The 21,417-nt window shown below is 59.9% G+C and overlaps 2 protein-coding genes across 7 annotated transcripts in view; one reads left to right on the top strand and one right to left on the bottom strand.

Annotated features, from left to right (window-relative positions):
- Positions 1–3,297: 3,297 nt before the first annotated feature.
- MAFK (MAF bZIP transcription factor K) overlaps positions 3,298–21,417 on the top strand; it is a 28,349-nt gene continuing 10,229 nt past the window's right edge. The window contains exons 1-3 of one of the 5 annotated variants that reach the window (XM_017508227.2): positions 3,298–3,460; positions 12,177–12,256; positions 12,980–15,990. In XM_017508227.2, coding sequence (XP_017363716.1) covers positions 12,221–12,256; positions 12,980–13,414 — 471 coding nt within the window. In that variant the 5' untranslated portion in view covers positions 3,298–3,460; positions 12,177–12,220 and the 3' untranslated portion in view covers positions 13,415–15,990. Of the gene's footprint in view, positions 3,461–8,882; positions 11,504–12,061; positions 12,257–12,979; positions 15,991–21,417 lie in introns of those variants that run through there. The other 4 variants (XM_037731241.1, XM_017508228.2, XM_017508229.2 and 1 more) reach the window with 4 other exon arrangements.
- The window catches only part of TMEM184A (transmembrane protein 184A), a 12,258-nt gene continuing 9,909 nt past the window's right edge, over positions 19,069–21,417 (bottom strand). Inside the window, exons 8-9 of one of the 2 annotated variants that reach the window (XM_037731240.1) lie at positions 20,587–20,781; positions 19,069–20,005 (exon numbers count right to left, since the gene is read on the bottom strand). In XM_037731240.1, coding sequence (XP_037587168.1) covers positions 19,776–20,005; positions 20,587–20,781 — 425 coding nt within the window. In that variant the 3' untranslated portion in view covers positions 19,069–19,775. The remainder of the gene's footprint in view (positions 20,006–20,586; positions 20,782–21,417) is intronic. The other variant, XM_017508225.2, reaches the window with a different exon arrangement.

Genomic DNA, 21,417 nt, shown 5'->3' with positions numbered 1-21,417 from the left:
GGAGTTTTGCTCTTGTTGCCCAGGCTGGAGTCCAATGGCGTGATCTTGGCTCACCACAGCCTCCACCTCCCAGGTTCAAGCGATTCTCCTGCCTCAGCCTCCCGAGTAGCTGGAATTACAGGCATGAGCCACCACGTCTAGCAAATTTTTTATTTTTAGTAGAGATGGGATTTCTCCATGTTGGTCAGGCTGGTCTCAAACTCCCGACCTCAGGTGATTCGCCTGCCTTGGCCTCCCAAAGTGCTGAGATTACAGGCGTGAGCCACCACACCTGGCCAGAACTTAACTTTTTTTTTTTTTTACAAAAGTTACCACTAAATGATGAAAAACTTACGGAGACAGATGGCGGTGATGTTTGTACAGCAACGTGAATGTACTTAATGCCACCAAACTGTACACTTAAAAATGGTTACGTTGGCCTAGTGTGGTGGCCACCATGCCCAGCCTAATCATACCTGTGATCCTAGCACTTTGGGAGGCTGAGGCTGGAGGATTGCTTGAGGCCAGGAGTTCAAGGCCAGCCTAGTCAACATAGCAAGACCCTATCTCTGAAAAAATACATATTTTTTAAGTTAGAAAAAAAATGGTTCAATTCTATTGTTGAAACAAAAAAAAAATGGCGAAAATGGTAAATTCTATGTGATGTATATTTTACCACGGTAAAAAATAAACTTTGGGCACAGTGGCTCATGTGTGTAATCCCAAAACTTTGAGAGGACTAGGTGGGAGAATCACTTGAGCCCAGGAGTTCAGGACCAGCCTGGGCAACAGAATGAGACTCCCTCTCTACAAAAAACAAACAAAATTAGCTGGATGTGGTAGCACCAGCCCATGGCCCAGCTACTCAGGAGGCTGAGATGGGAAGATCACTTGAGCCTGGGAGATAGAGGCTGCAGTGAACTGTGATTGTACCACTGCACTCCAGTCTGGCACAAAACAAATAAATCAAAATTTAAAAAATTATGCTGGGTATGGTGGCTCACACCTGTAACCCCAGCACTTTGGGAGGCCGAGGCAGGCGGATCACCTAAGGTCAGGAGTTCGAGACCAGCCTGGCCAACATGGTGAAACCCCGTCTCTACTAAAAATACACAAATTAGCTGGTGTGGTGGCACATGCCTGTAATCCTAGCACTTTGGGAGGCTGAGGTGGGTGCATCATTTGAAGTCAGGAGTTCGAGACCGGCCTGACCAACATGGTGAAATCCCGTCTGTATTAAAAATACAGAAATTAGCCGGTGTGGTGGTGGGTGCCTGTAATTCCAGCTACTTGGGAGGCTGAGGCAGGAGAATGACTTGAACCCAGGAGGCAGAGGCTGCAGTGAGCTGAGATGGCGCCACTGCACTCCAGCCTGAAGGACAGAGTGAGACACCGTCTCAAAAAAAAAAAAAAAAAAAAAAAAAAAAAAAAAAAAAAAAAAAAAAAAAAAAAAAAAAAAAAAAAAAAAAAAAAAAAAAAAAAAAAAAATTAAAAAGACAATAATAAAAGTGTGCAATTAGTAACAAAAGCTTAGTATGGAAAGAATGCAGTTGAGTTAGAGGAACAACAGCATGAGAAATGTAGAGTCCCCTGGAGACCCCCACAGCTTCTCGGGAGGCTCCTGAGGCATCAGAGGACCCTGAGTGCAGTATGTGGGCCGGGACAAGGGAAGTACCTTTCCCATTCCCAGGGGATGTCTTTCTGCAAACATCCTGGGGGTGTGGGACATTGTTGCTGCTGCTGTTGTTGAATGGTTGGCAGCTGTTTCTTTGGTCAGGTTGCAGGCGTCACTGTGGCTGGCTGCCCCAGAAGGCCACGTGCGTGGGCCTCAGCCAAGAGGGGTCTCCCAGGCGGTCAGTGCAGGACTGGCATGTGGGGGTAAGAGATGGCCCAGGAAGCCTCCCCCTCACTCTACAGCAAGAGGCCACTGGGCTGCTGCCTAAATCCCCAGCCACACAGTGGCAAGGATGACACTGGAAGACCTCCCTGCACTTGCTCCTGAGTCCCACCTGAGCCGAGAAAACAGGCTTCCCAGAACCTGAATTGGACAGATGTGGCGGGGGGCCCTGGGGAACCCTCGGTTGCACAGGCCTCAGACTCTTCCTGCAGCACTTAGAGGAGGGTGGGGCTTAGGGACCCAAAAGCATGGCAAGGGACTCACCATCCCCTCCGAGGGACTCCAGACGGGTTCCCTCTCCAGTCTGTCCTCCACCTGTGGCAAGAAGCAGAGGCAGCTCCCCCAGGGGCCAGCCGCACCTGAAGATCCCTCACAGGACTCCTCCGGCCAGTGGTGCTCTGATCCCATCCTGGGCACTCTTGCTGTGCTCCCCAGCAACCACCAGCTGGGACTTTAGAAGGGGGCTGGGCCCTGGGCCCACCCACAGAGGCTGTGGTCAGTAGCCACTCATCCCCATCTTTTTTTTTTTTTTTTTGAGACAGAGTCTCGCTCCGTTGCCAGGCGCCAGGCTGGAGTGCAGAGGTGCGATCTCGGCTCACCACAACCTCCATCTCCCGGGTTTAAGCAGTACTTCTGCCTCAGCCTCCCGAGCGGCTGGGACTACAGGCGCGCGTCACCACGCCCAGCTAATTTTTGTATTTTTAGTAGAGATGGGGTTTCACCATGTTGGCCAGGATGGTCTCGATCTCTTGACCTCGTGATCTGCCCGCCTCGGCCCCCCAAAGTGCTGGGATTACAGGCATGAGCCACCACTCCCGGTACTCATCCCCATTTTTACATTACTGGTTTGCTTGTTTTGTTTTTTGAGACAGGATCTCACCACGTCACGCAGGCTAGAGTGCAGTGGCAAAATCATGGCTCACTGCAGCCTCCACCTTCCAGGTTCAAGCCATCCTCCTGCCTCAGCTTCCTGAGTAACTGGGGCTACAGGAACATACCACCACACCCTACTAATTTTTGTCATTTTTTGTAGAGATGGAGTCTCATGATGTTGCCTAGGCTGGTCTGGAACTCTTGAGCCCAAGCGATCCTCTCGGTTTGGCCTCCCAAAGTGCTGGGATTCCAGGCTTGAGCCACCGTGCCCAGCTGGCCTTAAATTTTTTTGTTTGTAGAGACGGGGAATAGGGAAAGGGAGGTTTCGCTATGTTGCCCAGGCTGGTCTTGAACTCCCTGGCTCCAGCGTTCCTCCCGCTGGGCCTCTCAAAGCGCGGGGATTGCAGGTGCGAGCTGGGCCAGCGACCACCTCTGGCAGGAGAGGAGGGCGTGGCCGGGGGCGTGGTCGCGGGCGGGGCGGCATGACGCGCTCGTCGCGGATCCCGGAAGCGGTGTCAGATGCTGGGGAGCCAGGCGGGCGGGCGCGGTGGCGGCGGGCGGCGGGGGGGGACTTGTTGTTCTTCGCGAAGTCTGAGCCCGAGCGCCAGGCGGCGGCGGCGGCCGAGGGGAGCGCGAGAGTGAGCGCCGGCGCGAGGACAGCGCGTGCCCGCGAGGAGCCGCCGCGCGCCTGCGCCACCCGCGCGACGCCAGGTGAGGGGCGGCGGGGCGCCCGGGCAGCTGGGCGGGGGCGCGGGGCCGGGTCTCCTGGCCGCTGAGTCACAGCCGTCCGGGGGCGCGGGCCGGGGGTGGCGGGCCCGGGTGCGCAGGGCCCAAGACTCCCACGCGGCCCACAGGGCGACCCGCGCACCTGCCCAGGTGGGTCCTGCCCGGCAGGCCGAGGGGGCTTCCCTGGGCCCAGCGCCGGGACGCGAGGCTCCCTACCCTGAGCGTGCCTCCCGGGCCATGCTTGCGGTGCCCGGGGCCCTGGGGCGTGGACACCAGACCTGGGGGAACGGGGGTCCCCTTGGGGCGGGGGCGCGCACCGGGCCCGCGCCTTCACACCTGCGGGGGGCGGGGCGGGCGCCACGTGCGGGCGGCGCGGGGAGGGCGCGGGCGCGTGGATTCCCCGCGGCTTCCGCCCCAGCGTGGCTTCCGCGTGCGCCCTGGCCTGCCTCCCGAGCTTCCTCCTCGTGAGTGGCGGCGCTGCGGCCCAATGGCAGGGCCCACGCGCGTCCGGGGGCGGACTGGGGGTAACCGAGTCTCCCCAGAGGCGGGGTCCTGGGACTGGTGTAGCTCTCAGCCGCCCACCTGCGGGGAGGGGGGGTGCCGGAAGGAAGGCCTTGCAGGAGGCGGGAGGGGGCAGGTGACAGTGGCCCCAAGGCGCATATCCTTTTGCCCACGTGTGGGGCAGGGGCTCAGGCCTCTTCCAGCTCCCACTGCATGGGTTCTTCTGTACCTCTGTCAAGTTCAGGAAACTGTGTGTATGTGACTGTGACTGTGACTGTGTGTGTCTGCACAGCCTCTAGATCCTGGGGTGTGGGAGGAGGTGCCACCGAGGAACCCAGAAAGCCAGGACCCGGCCTGGCCTTGGCCCTTGACCTGGGTCTGCCTGGGGCACAGCACTGGCCCTGCGCTGTGCTGCGTTCTCATGCTCAGGCCAGGTGTGTTCTCGGGGCCTCCCGTGTGCCTCTCCCCAGTCCTGTGCCCCTGAGCATGCTGTTGCTTGCTTCTTTTTTTATTTTATTTTTTATTTTTTTGAGACGGAGTTTCGCTCTTGTTGCCCAGGCTGGAGTACAATGGCGTGATCTCGGCTCACCGCAACCTCCGCCTCCCGGGTTCAGGCAATTCTCCTGCCCCAGCCTCCTGAGTCGCTGGGATTACAGGCACGCGCCGCCATGCCCAGCTAATGTTTTGTATTTTTAGTAGAGACGGGGTTTCACCATGTTGACCAGGGTGGTCTCGATCGTAGCCGAGGCAGAAATCAGATCCACTCACCATTCATTCACCAAGTGACCCACAGGCAGCCAGCCGCTCCCTGGCCTCGGGAAGATCCTGAGACTCAAACCCCCCACCCCCTGCTGGACATATCTGTATGGGATAGGGATATCTGGTTGGGCTCCGGCACAGCCCTTCTTGCCCCTCTGATTCTGCAGGGTGGGCTTCTAGGTCTCTTGACTGGCATTGAGGTTTCAGCGTGTGTTGTAACGGGATCTCCAAGACAGAGGGAGGCGCGTGGTGCAGCTTCTCCAAGCCCAGCATCTTCAGGGACTTGGAGCGTTAAAAGAGCTGGGGGTGGGTCTGGAGAGTGTGGGTGGGCTGTGCAGGTGGCTGGGACACACCTGCACTGTATTTGGGTATTAGCACCATTTATGAGACTGTCTCCCCTCCTTAGGTAACTCAGCAGGAATGTGTGAGTTTGACCTTGGTAGAGGGAGTCTGCTTTTAAAACTAGACCTCTCATTATTCCAAAATAAGACATCTATTCAAGCAAAAACACAAACCAGGCTTCTCCTGCCTTTTAGCCTTTAACTCAAGCAGGGCTTTGAGGGGCTGGTTCCCTGCAGTGTTGTTGACTCCCCAGGTGCCGGTAACCGGGATCGGGGGGGACAGCGTTTACTGAGGGTCGGGGCTGTCGGGGTGCCAGCCTTTCTGTGCGCCTGGGAGGCTGCTGTTTCGGGCCACTCTGTTTCTACAAGGCGCGTGCTTTCACCCACGGGGCTCGCCGATGGCTGTGGCATTTGTTTACAGTCTCCGGCAAAGCTGTTTACCACCCAGACCGAGAAGAAGTTGTGCCTGTTCCTGTCCCAGCTGTTTCTGAGTCTAAAGGTTTCTGCAGTGGACTTTCTGGGTTTCGGGTCCAGTCCACACGGGAAATGGAAATCTGGCCAGCTGGGAGAACGCTCCGTGTGGCTGCTCTCCACAGTAAACAGTGACTCACTGCTCCGTCCCCACCCTCCCTGCTGTCCGAGAATGGAAGATGCTTTTCCCTGCTATTTATTTTTGCTTTTTATAAGTCACAGACTCGTCATGTTTCCGCTTTCCTGCAGTTTCAGGAAACTGGGAGTGTCGTCTTAAAATCGGAGTTTAGAGCAGGTACACATGAACCTGAGTGGCCACATGCCCCGCCCTGACCGGCCACTCTAGATGAGGAAACCCAGGCCATGACATCTTCTGGCCCGGCCCCAGGGCTGGTGGGGTCTGGTCTAAAGCCTGCCTGCGTCTCCACGCTGTGTGTCGGGCGTGTTGGGGAAGGTATTGGGGTGGAGACTGCCCTCTCCTTGCCCTCCCATGCGAGGCTGGCTCATCTCGTGCAGTGGGGACTCATGTAGGTTGTAGGGAAGATATGCTCCCTGCTCGCAAGGAGCTCACCATGCTGTGGGGAGGCCCCCTGTCCCCAGAAGGATCTAGAACCAGGCCTTGATAGAGGGTGTTTGTGTACCTGAGGACAATGGAGAGTGTTTCTGGAAGAAGCAGGGCTTGAGGGTGGGCAGGAACCACGTACTCAGTGCAGATAGTGGGGGGATTAGAAACCTGCCACGGCATTGGGATGGGGGAGTTGGGGTTCAGGAGGAACCCCAAGCCCGTGTTGCTGCGTGTGGGGCACCAGGATCAGGGTGAGGGCATCCCATTTGGCCAAAGCTGTAGTCCAGTCAAGAGAAGTTGAAGGCCCGAGCCAGGGCAGGTGCCATGGGTTCGGGCAGGCAATGCTTGGGGACTGGGATCAAGCCAGTTCGGTGAGTGGACAAGGAAAGGAGAGAGGGTTGGGGCCACACCACTGAATGATGCAGTTGGGGGCTGGGGGAGGGGGTGTTTGGGCCCCCTGGAATGCCCCTGGTTGTACTTGGAGGCTGGAGGAGCTGGGTAAAGCCCCAGGGCGGTTGGGGAAGAACAGGATGCTGATGGGGAGCAGAGGCCCAGGGTGGGAGGATGGTATGGGAGCCAGGGCGAGGACTGGAGCGGGTGTGGTGTGTTCTGCAGTTTGCTCTCTGCTGCTGCGACTGCCTGAGTCACCTCTGGATGTAGCGGGATGACACAGCTTCCTCGGACTGCAAATGCAAGGTGACCAGATGTCCTCCAAGCCGGGCCCACAGTTGTAGCTTGCTGGAGGGTGGCCAGCCAGGGCCAGGCTGCGGGCTGGTGTGGGCCGGGCTAGGGGTGCCAAGCGGGGTGCCTCCCACATGCTGAGGGGGGCTGTGTCCAGAACAGCTGGACCATGGGGGCCCTTGCAGTCTAGGACTTCATCCTCAGTAGGATGGGTGTCTGGCTGGTCTCTGGGACCAGCCAGGGCTGCAGTTAGTCGGTTGATACCTGTTTTATAGGTGCCCACTGGGTACCAGCACCACAGTGGCCCCACCCACCCTTGTGGCCCACTGTGAGGGGTGCCTGCCTTGGAGTCTGTTGCTGAAAGCCTCCCAGTAGAGGCCAGCATGCCCTGGGTGGCCTCTGGTTTTGTGGATTGCACCTGTCGTGGGAGTCACAGGTGAGGGAGGGTGGGAGGGCAGCTGCTGATGTGCTGCTGGATGAACCCAAGCCTCTCGCACAGGATGCTCATCCTCTGTTCCTGGGCCCTCCTTCCTCTCCTGCATCTCACATCCTTCTAGACCCGTAGATAATAGAAGTGGAAGGGCCACTCTGTCTTGGTCAGACTGGCTGGGCGGCTGAGGGGATGGAGCTTGGAGTCTCCGTTGTCATTCACCCCTTGGGAAAGAGCAGGTGACCCATCCAGAGCCCCTGTGCTGGCCTCAGAGAGTGAGCGGTGGCCCCGATGCATCCTGTCATCTGGGAAGAATCAGAGCCCCGAAGCTTTGAAATCCATGTCTCCATGGGCATCCTTGCCCGGGACTGTTCAGAGGGGTCATCCAGCCCTCACCTGCCCTACTCACTTTGTTCTGTCTTTTTTTTTTTTTCTTAAGAGACAGCTCTTGCTCTGTCACTCAGGCTGCTGGAGTGTGGTGGTGCAATCACAGCTCGCTGCAACGTTGGCTTCCCGGCTCAAGCAAACCTCCCACCTCAGCCTCCCAAGTAGCCGGGTGCCATCACACCCGGCTATTAAAAAAATTTTTTTCTTTGTAGAGACAGGGCTTCGCTATGTTGCCCAGGCTAGTCTAAAACTATGGGGCTCAAGCATTCGGCCTCCAGAGGTGTTGAGATTCCCAGCAAGGACCACCATGCCCAGTCTCAACTTTGTGCATAAAGTGTTCCCCTGTGGACCCCAAAGGTGGTCCTTCTCAGCTTGTGCCAGCACACCAAGAGATGTCAGGGCTGTCAACCCCTCACTGAGCGGGGTCAGACCCATGGGTGACCAGTGAATATTTGCTGGGATTTAAAAAGTTAAAAATGTCTGGGCAGGGTGGCTCACGCCCGTAATCCCAACACTTTGGGAGGCTGAGGCTGGAGGATCACTTGAGCCCAGGAGCTTGAGACCAGCCTGGGCAGCATGGTGAGACCCTGCCTCTCTAAAAAAATTTAAAATTCTCTGGGTGTAGTGGTGCCACAGCAGCAGTTCCAGCTGCTCGGGAGGCTGAAGCAGGAGGATTGTTTGAGCCCAGGAGGCCTGCAGTGGGCCATAATCACACCACTGCACTCCAGCCTGGGTGACAGAGCGAGACCTTGTCTCTGAAGTGAAAATCAAAAGGTAAAACATGACTCTCCAGTTGCTGAGGTGGCTGCCTGGACTCATCTGCTCCTGAGAGGGCAGTTCTGGATGGCTGACCCTGGGCTGTGTGCCCTGCCTGCCGGAGGCCTGGGCTCCAGATCCTCATCTTCTACAAGGTTCCTCCATGGCGGAGCTGCCCTGCCCTGCGCTTTATGGAGCCCAGACCCTCGGTCTAGATCCTGAATGGAAGCGTCCTGGCTCCATCACTTATTCCCAGCTGCAGCCGCAGGAGTCACCTCTGTCTGAGGCTTCTGGCGGTTCCTTTTCCTTTATTATTTATTTATTTATTTTTTGAGACAGAGTCTCACCCTGTCATCCAGGCTGGAGTGCAATAGCACGATCTCAGCTCACTGCAACCTCCACCTCCCTGGGTTCAGGTGGTTCTCCTGCCTCAGTCCCCTCAGTAGCTGGGATTACAGGCACCTGCCACTGTGCTTGGCTAATGTTTATATTTTTAGTAGAGACAGGGTTTCACCATGGCCAGGCTGGTCTTGAACTTCTGACCCCCTGATCCACCCACCTCGGCTTCTCAAAGTGCTGAGATTATAGGCGTGAGCCACCGTTCCCAGCCTCCTTTTCCTTTAGAGGAAATGATTTCCCCTGCTGAGCTTTGTTTAGATGTACATCATGTTGAGGTGTCTGGCTTTGCATTGAAAGCCCTTCCTCTTCCATCAGAAAACCAGTCACATAAAAGGTGTTCCAGGTTATAGGCGGAGAACTTTGCTGCCAGGGACTGGGGTTGGGGGTGTGGGGGATGATTGCTGCACCCTTTACCTAGGTCAGTGGTTGGGACCCCATAGCGGAAACTCAGACCGCCTACCCAGGCCCCCAGCTGTGGCGCTGACCACTGCGCTTCCTGGGTGACTCTACGGAAACCCAGAGGAGCTCAGGGGCATCAGGGGCATGTGTGGCAGTGCTGGCGTTTTGTTAGCTGGTGGTCGTAAGACAGAATGCCAGGGCCTCGCTCCTTGGGGGTGCTGGGGTGGAGCTTGGCTGCACTGCTGACCAGGTGCTGATGCAGTAGCCCCTGCCTTGGGCCCCAGGTAGCGGGAAGCCGGCGTTGCGGGTGTCTTTGGGACCCCAGGCACACTCTTCCCCCTGGCATGATACCCTAAGGCTGCGTCTCTGGCTCTGGGGAGGGAGCCCTTTCTACTTGTGCTCTGGCAGCCCTGGAGACTGTGTGAGGGCGAACGATTCACAAAACCCCTTTTTAGGGCAGTCATCATTTTTAGATGAGTTGCTTTACAAACTTTTTTTGCACATGCAAAACTCTCCTCTGAATCTCCTCCCAAAAGCAAGCTGTCGATTTTCTTGCCTCTGATGTTTAAGGCGACTCTAGGTTAATGCTACTTGGATATATCTCATGTGTGGTGGGGAGAAGTAGGCGCCAGCAGCATCCCATCCATGCTGGGTTCCTGAGAGAAGGTTCGACACTTGGCTGGCCCGTCCCTTCTGCATCGCCTCTTGGGGGTTGGCTACAGAGGCTCGTGGCTTGTTCAGGCTTCCTTGGCAGAGCAGAATTGTGACCTGACCAAGGAAGTCGGGGGTGAGCTTGTGAGTACAGCGTCAGGCTGCCCAGGACCCCTGCCTCCCCCAGGTCTCTAGTTCCTCAGAGGGGCCCAGTGCAGGTGTGCCCTAAAGCACTGGTGACATGAGGGGAGCGAAGGTGTGCTCTAGCAGCCTTGGCGACCTTGACCTTGTAGAAGTTGTCAACTGCCCCTCCTGGGGTCACCACCAGCTCCCGTTCACCTCCGTGATATCACAGACGTCCCGGAAAGCCTCTCCTTAGTGGAAGGATCTCCACGCTGAACTCTGCCCCAGGTACCTGGCCGAGCCCTGCATGTCACCGTGGATCTGGCCAGACGGCCCTGTCCGCAGGACCTTCCTTTTCCACCCAGCTCTGCTGCCACGGCGGGCAGGGGGCCTGGGGGCCTGGGAGCGGGTCCTTGCTGGGTGGGCGGCCGGGGTGTGTGGGAATTCGAGAGGCTCTGTAAACATCTGGTGACTCACCACATAGCTATGTTGTGGCCGGCCTGTGCACTGACGTGCTCACTGCAGAGCTGGAAGCGGTGCCCGCGGCCCCTCCCTCTGACATGGAAAAGTTTCTCATGGTGCTTCCAGCCGCTGGCATCTGCAGGTCCCCACAGTGGCCGAGGCAGCCGAGCCCCGGCTTCTCCACTGTCACACTTGCCCCAGGGCGGGTGCAGAGGAGCCTGGAGCCCACCTGGCCTTCCCCAGGACCGGCTGGTGTCGTCCTGTGCCATCTACGTCAGCGCCCTGAGAGCAGCTGGCCTTGGCAAGGGCAGCGGGCTCCGCAGCCTAGTGTGGGACCGTCTCGCTTACGGTCCTCTGGTTGTGGGGATGGGTGCACTGCAGGGGTGGGACCCCAGTAGGAGGCGGGGCTGGAAGGTGAAGGGATTTGGGCCCGAGGGCTCCCTGGCACAGGGTGGGGGGGTCCTGGGCTGGCAGGGAGGGCAGGATGGGGTCACCCCCCCCCACAGTGCCCATGTCCAGTGGAGGTATTGCCCAAGGACACCGCCCACCACCATGTGCCACTCTGATGTTCCTTCTGCAGGAACTTGTGTCTGGTATTTGGGGTGTGGGAGTGGGTGCTGTGAACCCCTGTCCTACAAGCAGCCCCGCGCCCTCTGCCCGCCTGTCCCGGCTGCGGGATACGAATGAGTTTGTTTACTGCCTGCCAGCCTCGTGATGTCTGTGCAGCCTGACCTGAAGTCAGGATCATTTTTTGGGCTTCTTGGTTTCCATGACGACCGTGAGGGCTGGCTCGGTCCCAAGGTCGCCATGGCAACTATCGGAGGGATCATGCCGGGGATGCTTTGGCTGGGTTTTTCATGAATGATTAGAATGTGTGACACAATGCAGACGTGAGGACGGTGGCGGGGGCGGCGGCGGGGACGGCTCCCGCCAGACAGTCTAACGCTCGGCAAGGCGGCGGCTCCCCACCTTCCAAGTCTCTGGCTGCAGCGCCCGACCTGGTGCCCCTCAGGGGCCCCACACCCCCTCGGGCCGCAGGATCCTCGCTCAGGGGCAGCTTAGGTGGAGGTGGTGATGTCACAGCCACAGCGGCTGGGGCCGTGGTAGGTGACCCGTGGCCTGCGGGGAGGTTGGGGCGTGAAGGCGGCTGGGGCCTCACCCAGGCCCACCTTGGGGGAAACCGGTGATGGCCAGGGCTCCCCAGAGGCTCCCTCTCAGGGATCCAGGCTGCGTCCAGAGCACTGGAGTCTTTGCCAGGTTAGGGTGGCTGTCCAGCGGGGCCTTGGGGCCAGCCCAGCCGTCTTGGGGGAGGGAGGTTTTGCCAGTGGTCACTTTGGTCTTCAGGACGGAGCACCCTGTGTCGCGCGGGTGCAGACGTCTTGTCTGACTTCGGGGAGAGTCAGAGCAGGAAGCAGCCACTGCTGGCACCTGCTGGTCACCCCACAGCGCCGGTGGCCACAGCCCAGGCCCACAGGGCAGCAGGGAGCTGCATGTGGTTATTAGGCTCTGGGGTGGGGGTCCCAGCCGATCTTCGGACTGTGCTAGAGTGTGAGGTGTGGCCAGGCTACCTCCTGGAACCCTGGGCAGAGACAGAAGCTTGGCCAGGATGCCCTGGGGAGCCCCTCAGGATGGGCCAGGATGGTACCCCGTCTTGTTTTCAGGGTGCTGTGATCATCCATCCCAGGCTGAGGAGGTCCCTGCATGGGAGGCGGCCGCCCCGTCCTGCACCTCCGGTCCTGACCTGCGCTGGCTTCTCTGCTTGCCCGTGTTTTCCAGCTACGAGTTCCAGAGAGCTCTGTCCTGGTGACTGTGCCCAGGTTATGACGACTAATCCCAAACCGAACAAGGCATTAAAGGTAAGGCTGGCTCCAGGCAGGCCCCGTCTCAAACGCAGGCATGGGAAAGGCCCCCGGCTTGACACCCTGGCTTCTCAGGACTGCCCTGAGCCTGTGATGGAGGCCTGTCTGTTGTCAGGAAGAGGTGGGGTGCTGTGTCCAGGGGATGTTCACAGGAGAGGTGGGGTCAGGATCGGGGACTGTGGCCCCAGTAGATGACTCCCATGCTGTGGGCTTGGTAGGGTCTGATGTCCACCCGACAGGGCCATGTCCCTGTTGGGCACTACTGCATGAGCTCATCCCCTTCCTCCAGGTGTGAGCAGTGTGGCCTCATCCTCCCACTCCAGGTGTGGGCAGCGTGGCCTCTGGTGAATGGGATGCTCCAGCGCCCAGGGCCTGAGCCCATCTGTGCCCGGTGCTCCCCGCCTCTGCAATGGCGCATGCCTGTGAACCGGCTCAGTCTCAGTAGCAGAACATATGTGCTCTGGGTCCTCGCGGGCTCTGAGGCTGTCAGTAACCAGGAGTGACCAATGTCACCGCTGGCTTTTCCCATTCAGAAAGGGTCCTGTGGGGCCACAGCCATCATGTGGGCTGCCTGCATGCACGGCATCTTGTGGTCCGAAGGCCAGCCCCGAGAGCGTGCGGGCATGCAGGGGTACCGCTGGGTCCCTGACCATGCCGGTGCTGGTCCCAGGCGGGCACCCCACGTTCTCCTGCCACTGACCCTGCGCTGTGGCCCCCCAGGTCAAGAAGGAGGCGGGCGAGAACGCCCCGGTGCTCAGCGACGATGAGCTGGTGTCCATGTCAGTGCGGGAGCTGAACCAGCACCTTCGGGGCCTCACCAAGGAAGAGGTGACCCGCCTGAAGCAGCGGCGGCGCACGCTCAAGAACCGTGGCTACGCGGCCAGCTGCCGCATCAAGCGGGTAACGCAGAAGGAGGAGCTGGAGCGGCAGCGCGTGGAGCTGCAGCAGGAGGTGGAGAAGCTGGCGCGTGAGAACAGCAGCATGCGGCTGGAGCTGGACGCGCTGCGCTCCAAGTACGAGGCGCTGCAGACCTTCGCACGCACCGTAGCCCGTGGGCCCGTGGCACCCTCCAAGGTGGCCACGACCAGCGTCATCACCATCGTCAAGTCTGCCGAGCTTTCCTCCACCTCTGTACCCTTCTCGGCCGCCTCATAGTGCCTGCCAGAGGCAGGGGGCGGCGGGCAGGCGAGCAGGGTCGCACCCCTTAAACCTGTCACTGGGACGCACTTTCAACATCCAAGTCCAAACGCAGGCCCCTCAGGTGCAGGCAGCTCAAGCCGGGATGAAACTATGGTGCAGGGTGAGGAGTGGGCTCCAGTGAGCTCACCAGTCCACATGCACGCACACGCACCCACTCACGCCTCCCCCCGGCTCCCTGCAGGATGTGTCTGTGTGTGGGAATTGGTGTCTTGTGCCCGTGGGAGTCAGGTTGGATCGACGGAAAGGCCTTCAGGAAGTTCTGCTGTCCCCTGCAGGGGCTGCCAGGAGAGACAGCCCTGGAAGTCAGGCCCCTGTGGCTGGGTTGGTGTGCAGCTCGTCTTCCACTCCTGCCGTGAACAGCTATCAACACTTGTCCTGCCACGGCCCTCCAGCTGGTGCGGGGGCCCTTCGCTGCCCTGACTAACTCCACAGCCCCTGCGGAGGAGCGTGGATGGTGCGTCCGTCCTTCCAGCTGTCCTGTTGGAGTGGCTGTGACCTGCTTCCACCTTAGCGGGGGCCTGCGGGAGTGGGCACAGTGTGGGAGGCCGCCTGCGTGGGGTGGCGTGTCTGTGTGTACACGTGGGTGTGTGCAGGCACATCTGGCATCACGGCACTGGGGCTGATGGGGGCAGCTTGCTGGCATTCACCAAGGGAGGGCCTGTGGGCACGCATTGCAGAGAATGGCTCATATGTTGTGAGGTCTCCTCTGTGCTCTGGTGATCGGAGGAGATTGCATAGCGCAGAAGCCCCCTGCCCACGGGAGCCGGCCGCCCAGACACGGACCTCGCAGGCTGTCAGATCTTGGTGGAGACAGGCAGAAGCATCCCATCAGGTGACAGTGAGCGGTACTCAGGCTCTGTGTCCTGGAGCTGCTTCTCGCCAGCTGTGGTCAGTGCAGGGGGAATGAGGAGGTCTTTTGGGGGCCTGGGGAGGGGGTGCAGCCTGGGGGATGTTGGTGGACGTGGACGTGGAGGTGGGAGGCAGGAAGTCTCGTGGGGTGGCGGAGGAGGTGGGAGCTGTGTGCGAGAGCAGGTGGAGAGCCTTCAGGGGCAGGACCAGGACACGGCTCAGTTGTAGAGGAGCTTGGGAGTGAGGCTGGCAGTCTGGAGGGCACGGTGGGCTGGGCGGTGGCAGGCACTAGGCCAGGAGAGCCTCATGGATGTGGTTCCCGCGTGCAGACCCCTAGGAGCACAGCCACGGGCTGCAGGCCCTCAGCACTCAGTCCTCATCTGGAGCCTTCGCCTGCTTCTCCTTCCCAGAGCACTGAGGCACCAGCGGGGTTGGCACTCCACTTTGGGCTTCCTTTCCTGGAGAGCCGCTTGAGGGTCCCTCCTGTGACTGGGGCCTCCACGGTGGGAGCTGGGGGATCGCAGAGCCCCTGCCTGGGGGAGCTGGCGGATGCGAGCCCCATCTGGGGCTGCCACATAGGACATGCAAGGCGGTGCCTGGGGCCCCAGCTCCCTCTCAGTGGCCACTGCCCACCTGGTAACACCCCCCACCAGCTGCAGAGCCCCAGCCAGTGCCAGCCACACTGGGAGGTCGCAGGACAGGCAGCCCCAGGGCTGCGACTTGGTTCTGCATCTACTGTTAGAAGTGAGCGGGAATCTGCAGGCCCACTAGGGCCACTGGGTCCCAAGAGAGCAAAGGGCTGCACGTTCCCAAACAGCCGTTGCCCCCATGGCCGTGATAGGTAATCCATATTGGATGTCATAAGGACCAGGGGGATATTTAAAGAGAGAAACAGAAAATATATAGAGATATAAAATTATATTCACAGTTTATCTACAGATTTTTCGTAACAATCTTTGTTTTCCAGTTTGATACTGTAAATCTATCAGCAGAGCTGCGGGCGCGGGCATGGTGGGAGTTGGGAGCCCCAGGCCGCCTGCCGTCCCCCTCCGTCTTCCCACGGACCACACCAGGCCACTGGGCCCCACAGGACAGGCCACAGCAGGTGGCCGGTTCTGTCCCGTCTTGAGGTTCTTGGGATCCATGTCTTGTGGGCCGTAGGCGTCTACCTGCCTGTGGTGCTTTGCCAGAGAGGGGACTCCCCCCCCCCGGCCCCCAGGGTGGACGGAGCCCGTCACCGTCCAGGGCCGGGCCAGGGAAGGATGGCGTGTTCTGCTTTTCCTTCCAGATTGTTGAAATTTCATTGTCATGATTTAATATATGGATTTTTTTAATTTAAAAGACGAAGGCCTCTTTGTCGAGTGGGTTTGTTTTCTGTCTCCATGCCTCCGGTTTCCCAAAGAGATCCAGGTCTTCGAGTTTCCCAGGCGTGGGGACTCCTGCCCTCGCCTCCACACCGCCTCACCCTGGCCTCTGTGCTACTGGGCAGTTCCATTTCAATATTTATTTTTGTGTTGCTTTTTATCATGATATAAATTATTGAGAACAGATCACATGTGGGCCCGTGTCTGGCCGCCGCTGCCCTGCTCTGTCCCTGCGGCCACCACCTAATTTATTGCCGTGCGTCCTGCTGCTGTGACCGCTTTTGTACCTTTGCAATAAAGAATTTTCTGGTTTCAGACCCTTGCGTCGTGTAGTTGGTGCTTTCAGCTGGGGCTTTCTTGGGCCAAGAACCACTCCCCCATCCCAGGGGACCCCGCCTGTCCCTCACCAAGGAGGGTCAGGGTCAGGATCTGGGCACCATGTGTAAGTGGGTTTCTCAGACTGCCAGCCCCTGACTGACGCTGGGACAGCCACAAGGGAGGTGCCAGTCAGGTGGCCACGTCCTGGGCCTGGTCTCTGAGGGTCAAGCTGCAGTCCTGAGCATCTCCGTCTGCTCCACCCGGAGCCTTCTATCCAGGCAGCCTCTCTCTTCCAATGAAGGAGCAGAAAGCAGTGCGGCGGTCAGCGTCCCCCTTCCCCATGAGACCCCTCATCCAGCTTTGCTGGACTCTCAGTGGAGCCTGCAGGAAGTTCTGAGCCAGACAGAGTCTGTCCGGGAGCAGAGAGCAAAGCCCCCTGCAGAGCAGACGGAAGCCTGAGGACTCAGAAAAGTCAAGGGCCCGCCCAGATGCTGTCCCTGCCCTGCCTGACCTTCCGGGGAGAGCAGCCCCTGCCCACCCGTCCCCATTTTTGGGGCTGAGCTGACTGGGGTCTGAACACCCTCCAGTGCTGGACCATACTGGGTGAAATCCCAACTCAATTTTTTTTGAGACAGGATCTCACTGTCACCCAGGCTGGAGTGTGCAGTGGGATGATCACGGCTCACTGCAGCCTCAACCTCCTGGGTTCAAGCAGTCCTCCCATCTCAGCCTCCTAAGTAGCTGGGACCACTGGCATGCACCGCCATACCCAGCTAATTTTTGTATTTTTTTGTAGAGATGATGATTTACCATGCTGCCCAGGCCGGTCTCAGACTCCTAGGCTCAAGCAATACGCCCACGTTGGCCTCAAGTGCCGAAATTCCAGGCGTGAGACACTGCACCCCGTCAAAATCCCAGCTCTCAGCATCCATGTGGCCTGGGGCCAGTCCCCCCCCGCCGCCCCAGCCTTGCTTCCTGTGAGTTGAGTGTGGAGGTGAGTGCCGTAGCTGGTGCATGGTGCAGTGGGAGTGGCATCTACTGGGGCTACGGCAGCCTGAGCTTGTCCCTAGCAATGGCAGGGATGGCACTTTCCCCAGCTAAATCCAACCTCCCTGTGGCCCACCCTGTGGCTCTGGGCCCAGCCTGCTTCTCCTGGGGGAGGACAGATGGGGAAGCTATGAAAGGAGACACCACCTCGAACAGCCACGCAGCCTACACCCAGGCCAGGCCAGGGCCCCCAGGGCTTCCAGCCTTTCTTGTGGATTGCTGAGGATTCTCAGCTGGACCATCTCCAGATGAGGACACTGAGGCTAGGAGGGGCTAGAGAGCTTGGCAGAGCATCTAGCTAAGACACGTGGCTCCTGCCTGCCTCGAAGCCTGCTCCTCTGTTGGGGCCTGTCACTGGGGAACCCCTTTTTCAGCAGTGATGATGACACTGGAACCACGCTGTTCTCTGCCCTCTCCCCCTTGCATGTGCCCATGCTCCCTCCCGAGGCGGGCGAGCCTGGCCTGGACCGCCTCACGCTGCCTTCATCCATGCAGAGTGGGTTTAGCCCCGAGGGCTTTCCTTCGAGCTGTGCTGGAAACCAGCAGAAGCAGCCTTGTCTGCAGGGGAGAGGCATCTGTGAGGGGCAGGAGGCAGGGTGGAGAGACGGCCTCTGCAGAGCTGGCTCACTGGTGTCCAAGTCGCTGCTCTGTGACCTCAGGCAACTTGCTACGCCTCTCTGAGCTCTGTCGCCGTCCTGGCTGGTGTGAGCACTGAGTGTGTCAGTTTCCTGGTACTGCTGGCATAGGAGCCCAGTCCTTGGCCCTCAGCCTCTGCCGCCCGGAGCCCATGCGGTATCTGGGTCTCCAGAAGGGGAGCTATCGGCCACATACCCTCCAAACATGAGATTTGGGCAATTCAAGCCCTAAACGGGTGGTCTTCCCCGGGGCAAGGGCAGAGAAGGCCCAGGGTTTGGCCAGTGTCCCCAGCCTCCAGAAACTGCCCCTTGGCAGCAGTTACCTGGGGAGCACCATGCTCCCACCTGCTGATGGGGTGACAGACGGTGGCCACCTGGTGGGCCTCCCCCTGCAGAGGTCCAGTAAGGCGGGTGGGGGTCTTTCTAGCCTGGGAGGAGCTCGGTCTCATCAGGCAGCCCAGCTGGGCCCTGCAGACCCACTGGCCTTGAGTCCCCACGTCCCCAGCCCAGAAAGCAAAAGTCTGGGAGTGGATCCTCTCTAGCCCGGGCACCACTGGTCTGTTGCCACCCTGCTGAGTCCCTCAGAGAGCTAAGACACATTTCCCGCTGTTCCTGGTGGCCATGGGTGGGGGCAGTGTGGGTGGGAGCTCTGGTTCCTGGGTGGTGCCCACTGAGCCTTCCTGTCTGCTGTGCCTGCTGTTCCCTGGCTCTCCACACCCACTGCCTGAGCCCCCCTCCCAGGCTCTGCCCACTTCTACTGCCCCAGCCTCCACCCAACCTGTGCTTCGGGCCCCAGACACACAAAGCTGACTGATACCTGCAGGCTAGGTCATTGCCCTCTCCCCTTACAGGCCCTGGGCTTGGGGGGGTGTGCCCCTACAGTGACACCCCTCACCCTGATCCAGCCACGTGTCCTCCCAGAAGCCCCTTCAGTCCCTGGGTGGCAGTTGTTCTCGCCGCCGGGATTTCCAAGGCCACTTGGGTGCCTCCAGCTTCCTGTCGGCAGGGCATGTGTCTGAGGCTTGGCTCCTCAAACCCAGGGCCGTGCCTGGCACGTGGAGGAATAAGAGAAGGGGAGGAGGCAGGCGCCCAGGCAGGAGCCCCCGCTGTGCCCCAGATGCTCAGGGCTCTGCCCTCGTGGCCTCTACCTCCACTGTGGATGGGGCTGGCACGAGGCCCATTCTGGAGGAAGCAGAAGCTCCCAGGAAAAAGACGGCCGCTGTGATCTCACTGCCTGACCTCTGCCCTGCACTGCCCTGGGCAATGAGGCTGTCCACTCCAGATGGGTGGGACCCCCTTTCCCGCGTGCAGACTCTGAGCAGTCGGCCTCCTGTGACCCCCACTGCTGCCTGCTCCCAAGGCTACAGGCCCTGCTGGAACAGAAGCTAAGACTCAATAGAAAATCCAAGGTGTTTAAATAAGAGCGATTCTCGCAGCCCTGTGGCACTGGCCAGCCTCACAGACACCCAGTGGTTCTGTGAACCATCCCAGGCACACCTTGTGGGCGCCTGGCCAGGGCTCCCTGTGGCTGGCATGTGGAGTCATGTGGGCCCTTCTCCACGTGCCCACAATGGCCGCAGCAGGCTCTGAGGAGGCCCAGCCCCAGCCAGCCTGTGTGGACCCTGCCAGCCTGCCGCACCCAGAGCTGCTGTGTCAGGGCTGGGCTGCCCAATGCCCTAGCGCCCCTCCCTGCAGCTGCCCAGCCTGGGATCCGTCCACTGTCTGTCTCGAGTCGGGGCGTCTGACCCACTCACAGTTCTCATGAGGCCCGTGCAGCCGAGGCCCTGCAGCCACACTCACTGCCCGCCCCACAGTGACCCTAGGGACTGATGGCAGGTGATCCCAGGGTGTCCCCAGGCTCTTCCGTTTGGCTCAGGTGCCTTCTCCTGGGGCGGCCGGCCCACCTGGGTGCCTGGCAGGGCCATTAAGTGCCCTGAACACCGGGCTGGAGGGAGGATGGGAAGTGGGCTCCGAGGGCCTCATAGGAGGGCTCTCAGGAGAGGCCCCACCTTTGGCAGGAGGGTTGGTGGGTCGGGGACCCTATTCTTCCCAGAGGCCTGGGCAACCTGGGTCCCTAGCTAGGTGCCAGCAGGCCAGGCCCCTCTACAGGTCCTCTGAGGGGATCAGCATCCGCTTCTCCAGGCTCCGGCTCTTCCTGCTCCCACCAGAGCTGCCACCAGGGTGGGTACCAGGTCGGGGTACCTCGTGCGTGGCCTGCTGTGTGTAGTGCTGGTAGGTGGGAGAGAAGTTGTGGATGGCATCCTGCACGATGTCCTGGGGGCTCACTGTCTCCCTGAGGCCGCTGGAGATGCTCTGCATGGGTGCCGGGGGAGCTGGGGGAATGCAGCATGTGAACCCCACCATCCCCCCTGCACTTCAGCCCCCGGACATGCCCCTCAGCCCTGCCTCCCAGATGCCCAGGGCTGGGGCTCCTGCATGTCCAGGTCTGGCATCAGCCAGCGGAGGGTGGCCCCAGACCCCTGGACCCCAGTCCAGCTTCCTCCACCCAGCACTGGGACTATCCCTGGCCAGACCCCTGCCAAGGACCACATCGCCCTGAAGTTTCAGAGGGGCTCCGAGCAGCGGGGTACACCTTTGGCTGGCCTTGGGTGGGCACCCTGGCCACTCCACAAAGACTGATGAGAAGCCAGGCAGGCAGGCCACAGGCTGTCCCCACCCTAATGGGGGGTGTGCCTGGCAGGGGATGCCCAACCCCTATCACCATTGGGATCTGGGACTACCTGGATCCCACACAGCCCAGGTGCCTGTCTGGAGCTGGATGCCCACTGGTCATCTCCCCGCCCAGTGAGCTGGCATTCCTGGACCTCGAGAGTGGCATGGACACAGACCTGGTGCCCCAGCTGGAAGGCAGGGCTGTGCGTTCTGGGTGCCCCAGCTGGCAGGCAGGACATACCTGGCGAGTTGTCCTTCTCTGCATACACCTCACAGGGGAAGGCGTAACGCAGGGCCACAGAGGCGAACAGCATCTCCATGCAGATGATGAAGTTTTGGTAGCCAGCGGCCAACGTGCCAGCCCCTAGCCTGTTCCCGCTGACGGTCTCCACCTCCGGGATGACCCCACATCGCTCCAGGATGGCCAGCAGCAGCCCTGCAGATGCCACAGCCACTCAGCCCCAGCCCCCGATGGGGTCTACAGGGGAGGAAGAGGCCCCGGACCCTGAAGCAGCTCCCCGAAGTGCTGTGATCCTGTCCATGTGGTTTCATCCCACCCAGGGGAGACTGAGGTTTAGGGGGGCAGGGCGCCTCCAAAGTCAGGGATCTCAGCACAGCAGATGCTCGGGAGCCCTCCTGGGCCTGCCCTGCTGCTCCAGCCCCAAAGTGGGACCTCCCCACTTCCCCTGTACCCATAAGCTTTACCCTGGCTTCCAGCTGATCTGTGCCACAGCTGGGGAAACTGAAGCTCACAGGGCCTGGGGAAGGGGGCATGAGATGAGCCCCCGGTGGGGGTGTGAAGTGAATCTGGGATGGGGGTGTGAACCCGGGATGGGGGTATGAGGTGAACCCGGGATTGGGGTGTGAGGTGAACCCGGGATGGGGTGTGAGGTGAACCTGGGATGGGGGTGTGAGGTGAACCCGGGATGGGGGTATGAGATGAACCCGGGATGGGGGTATGAGGTTAACCTGGGATGGGGGTGTGAACTTGAGATAGGGGTGTAAGGTGAACCCGGGATGTGGGTATGAGGTGAATCTGGGATGGGGGTGTGAACCCGGGATGGGGGTATGA

The sequence above is a fragment of the Cebus imitator genome, unplaced genomic scaffold, assembly GCF_001604975.1.
Source record: "Cebus imitator isolate Cc_AM_T3 unplaced genomic scaffold, Cebus_imitator-1.0 Scaffold388, whole genome shotgun sequence".
NCBI lineage: Eukaryota > Metazoa > Chordata > Mammalia > Primates > Cebidae > Cebus > Cebus imitator.
Note: the sequence above shows the minus strand (reverse complement) of the source record. Positions and strands in the feature narration are given on the sequence as shown.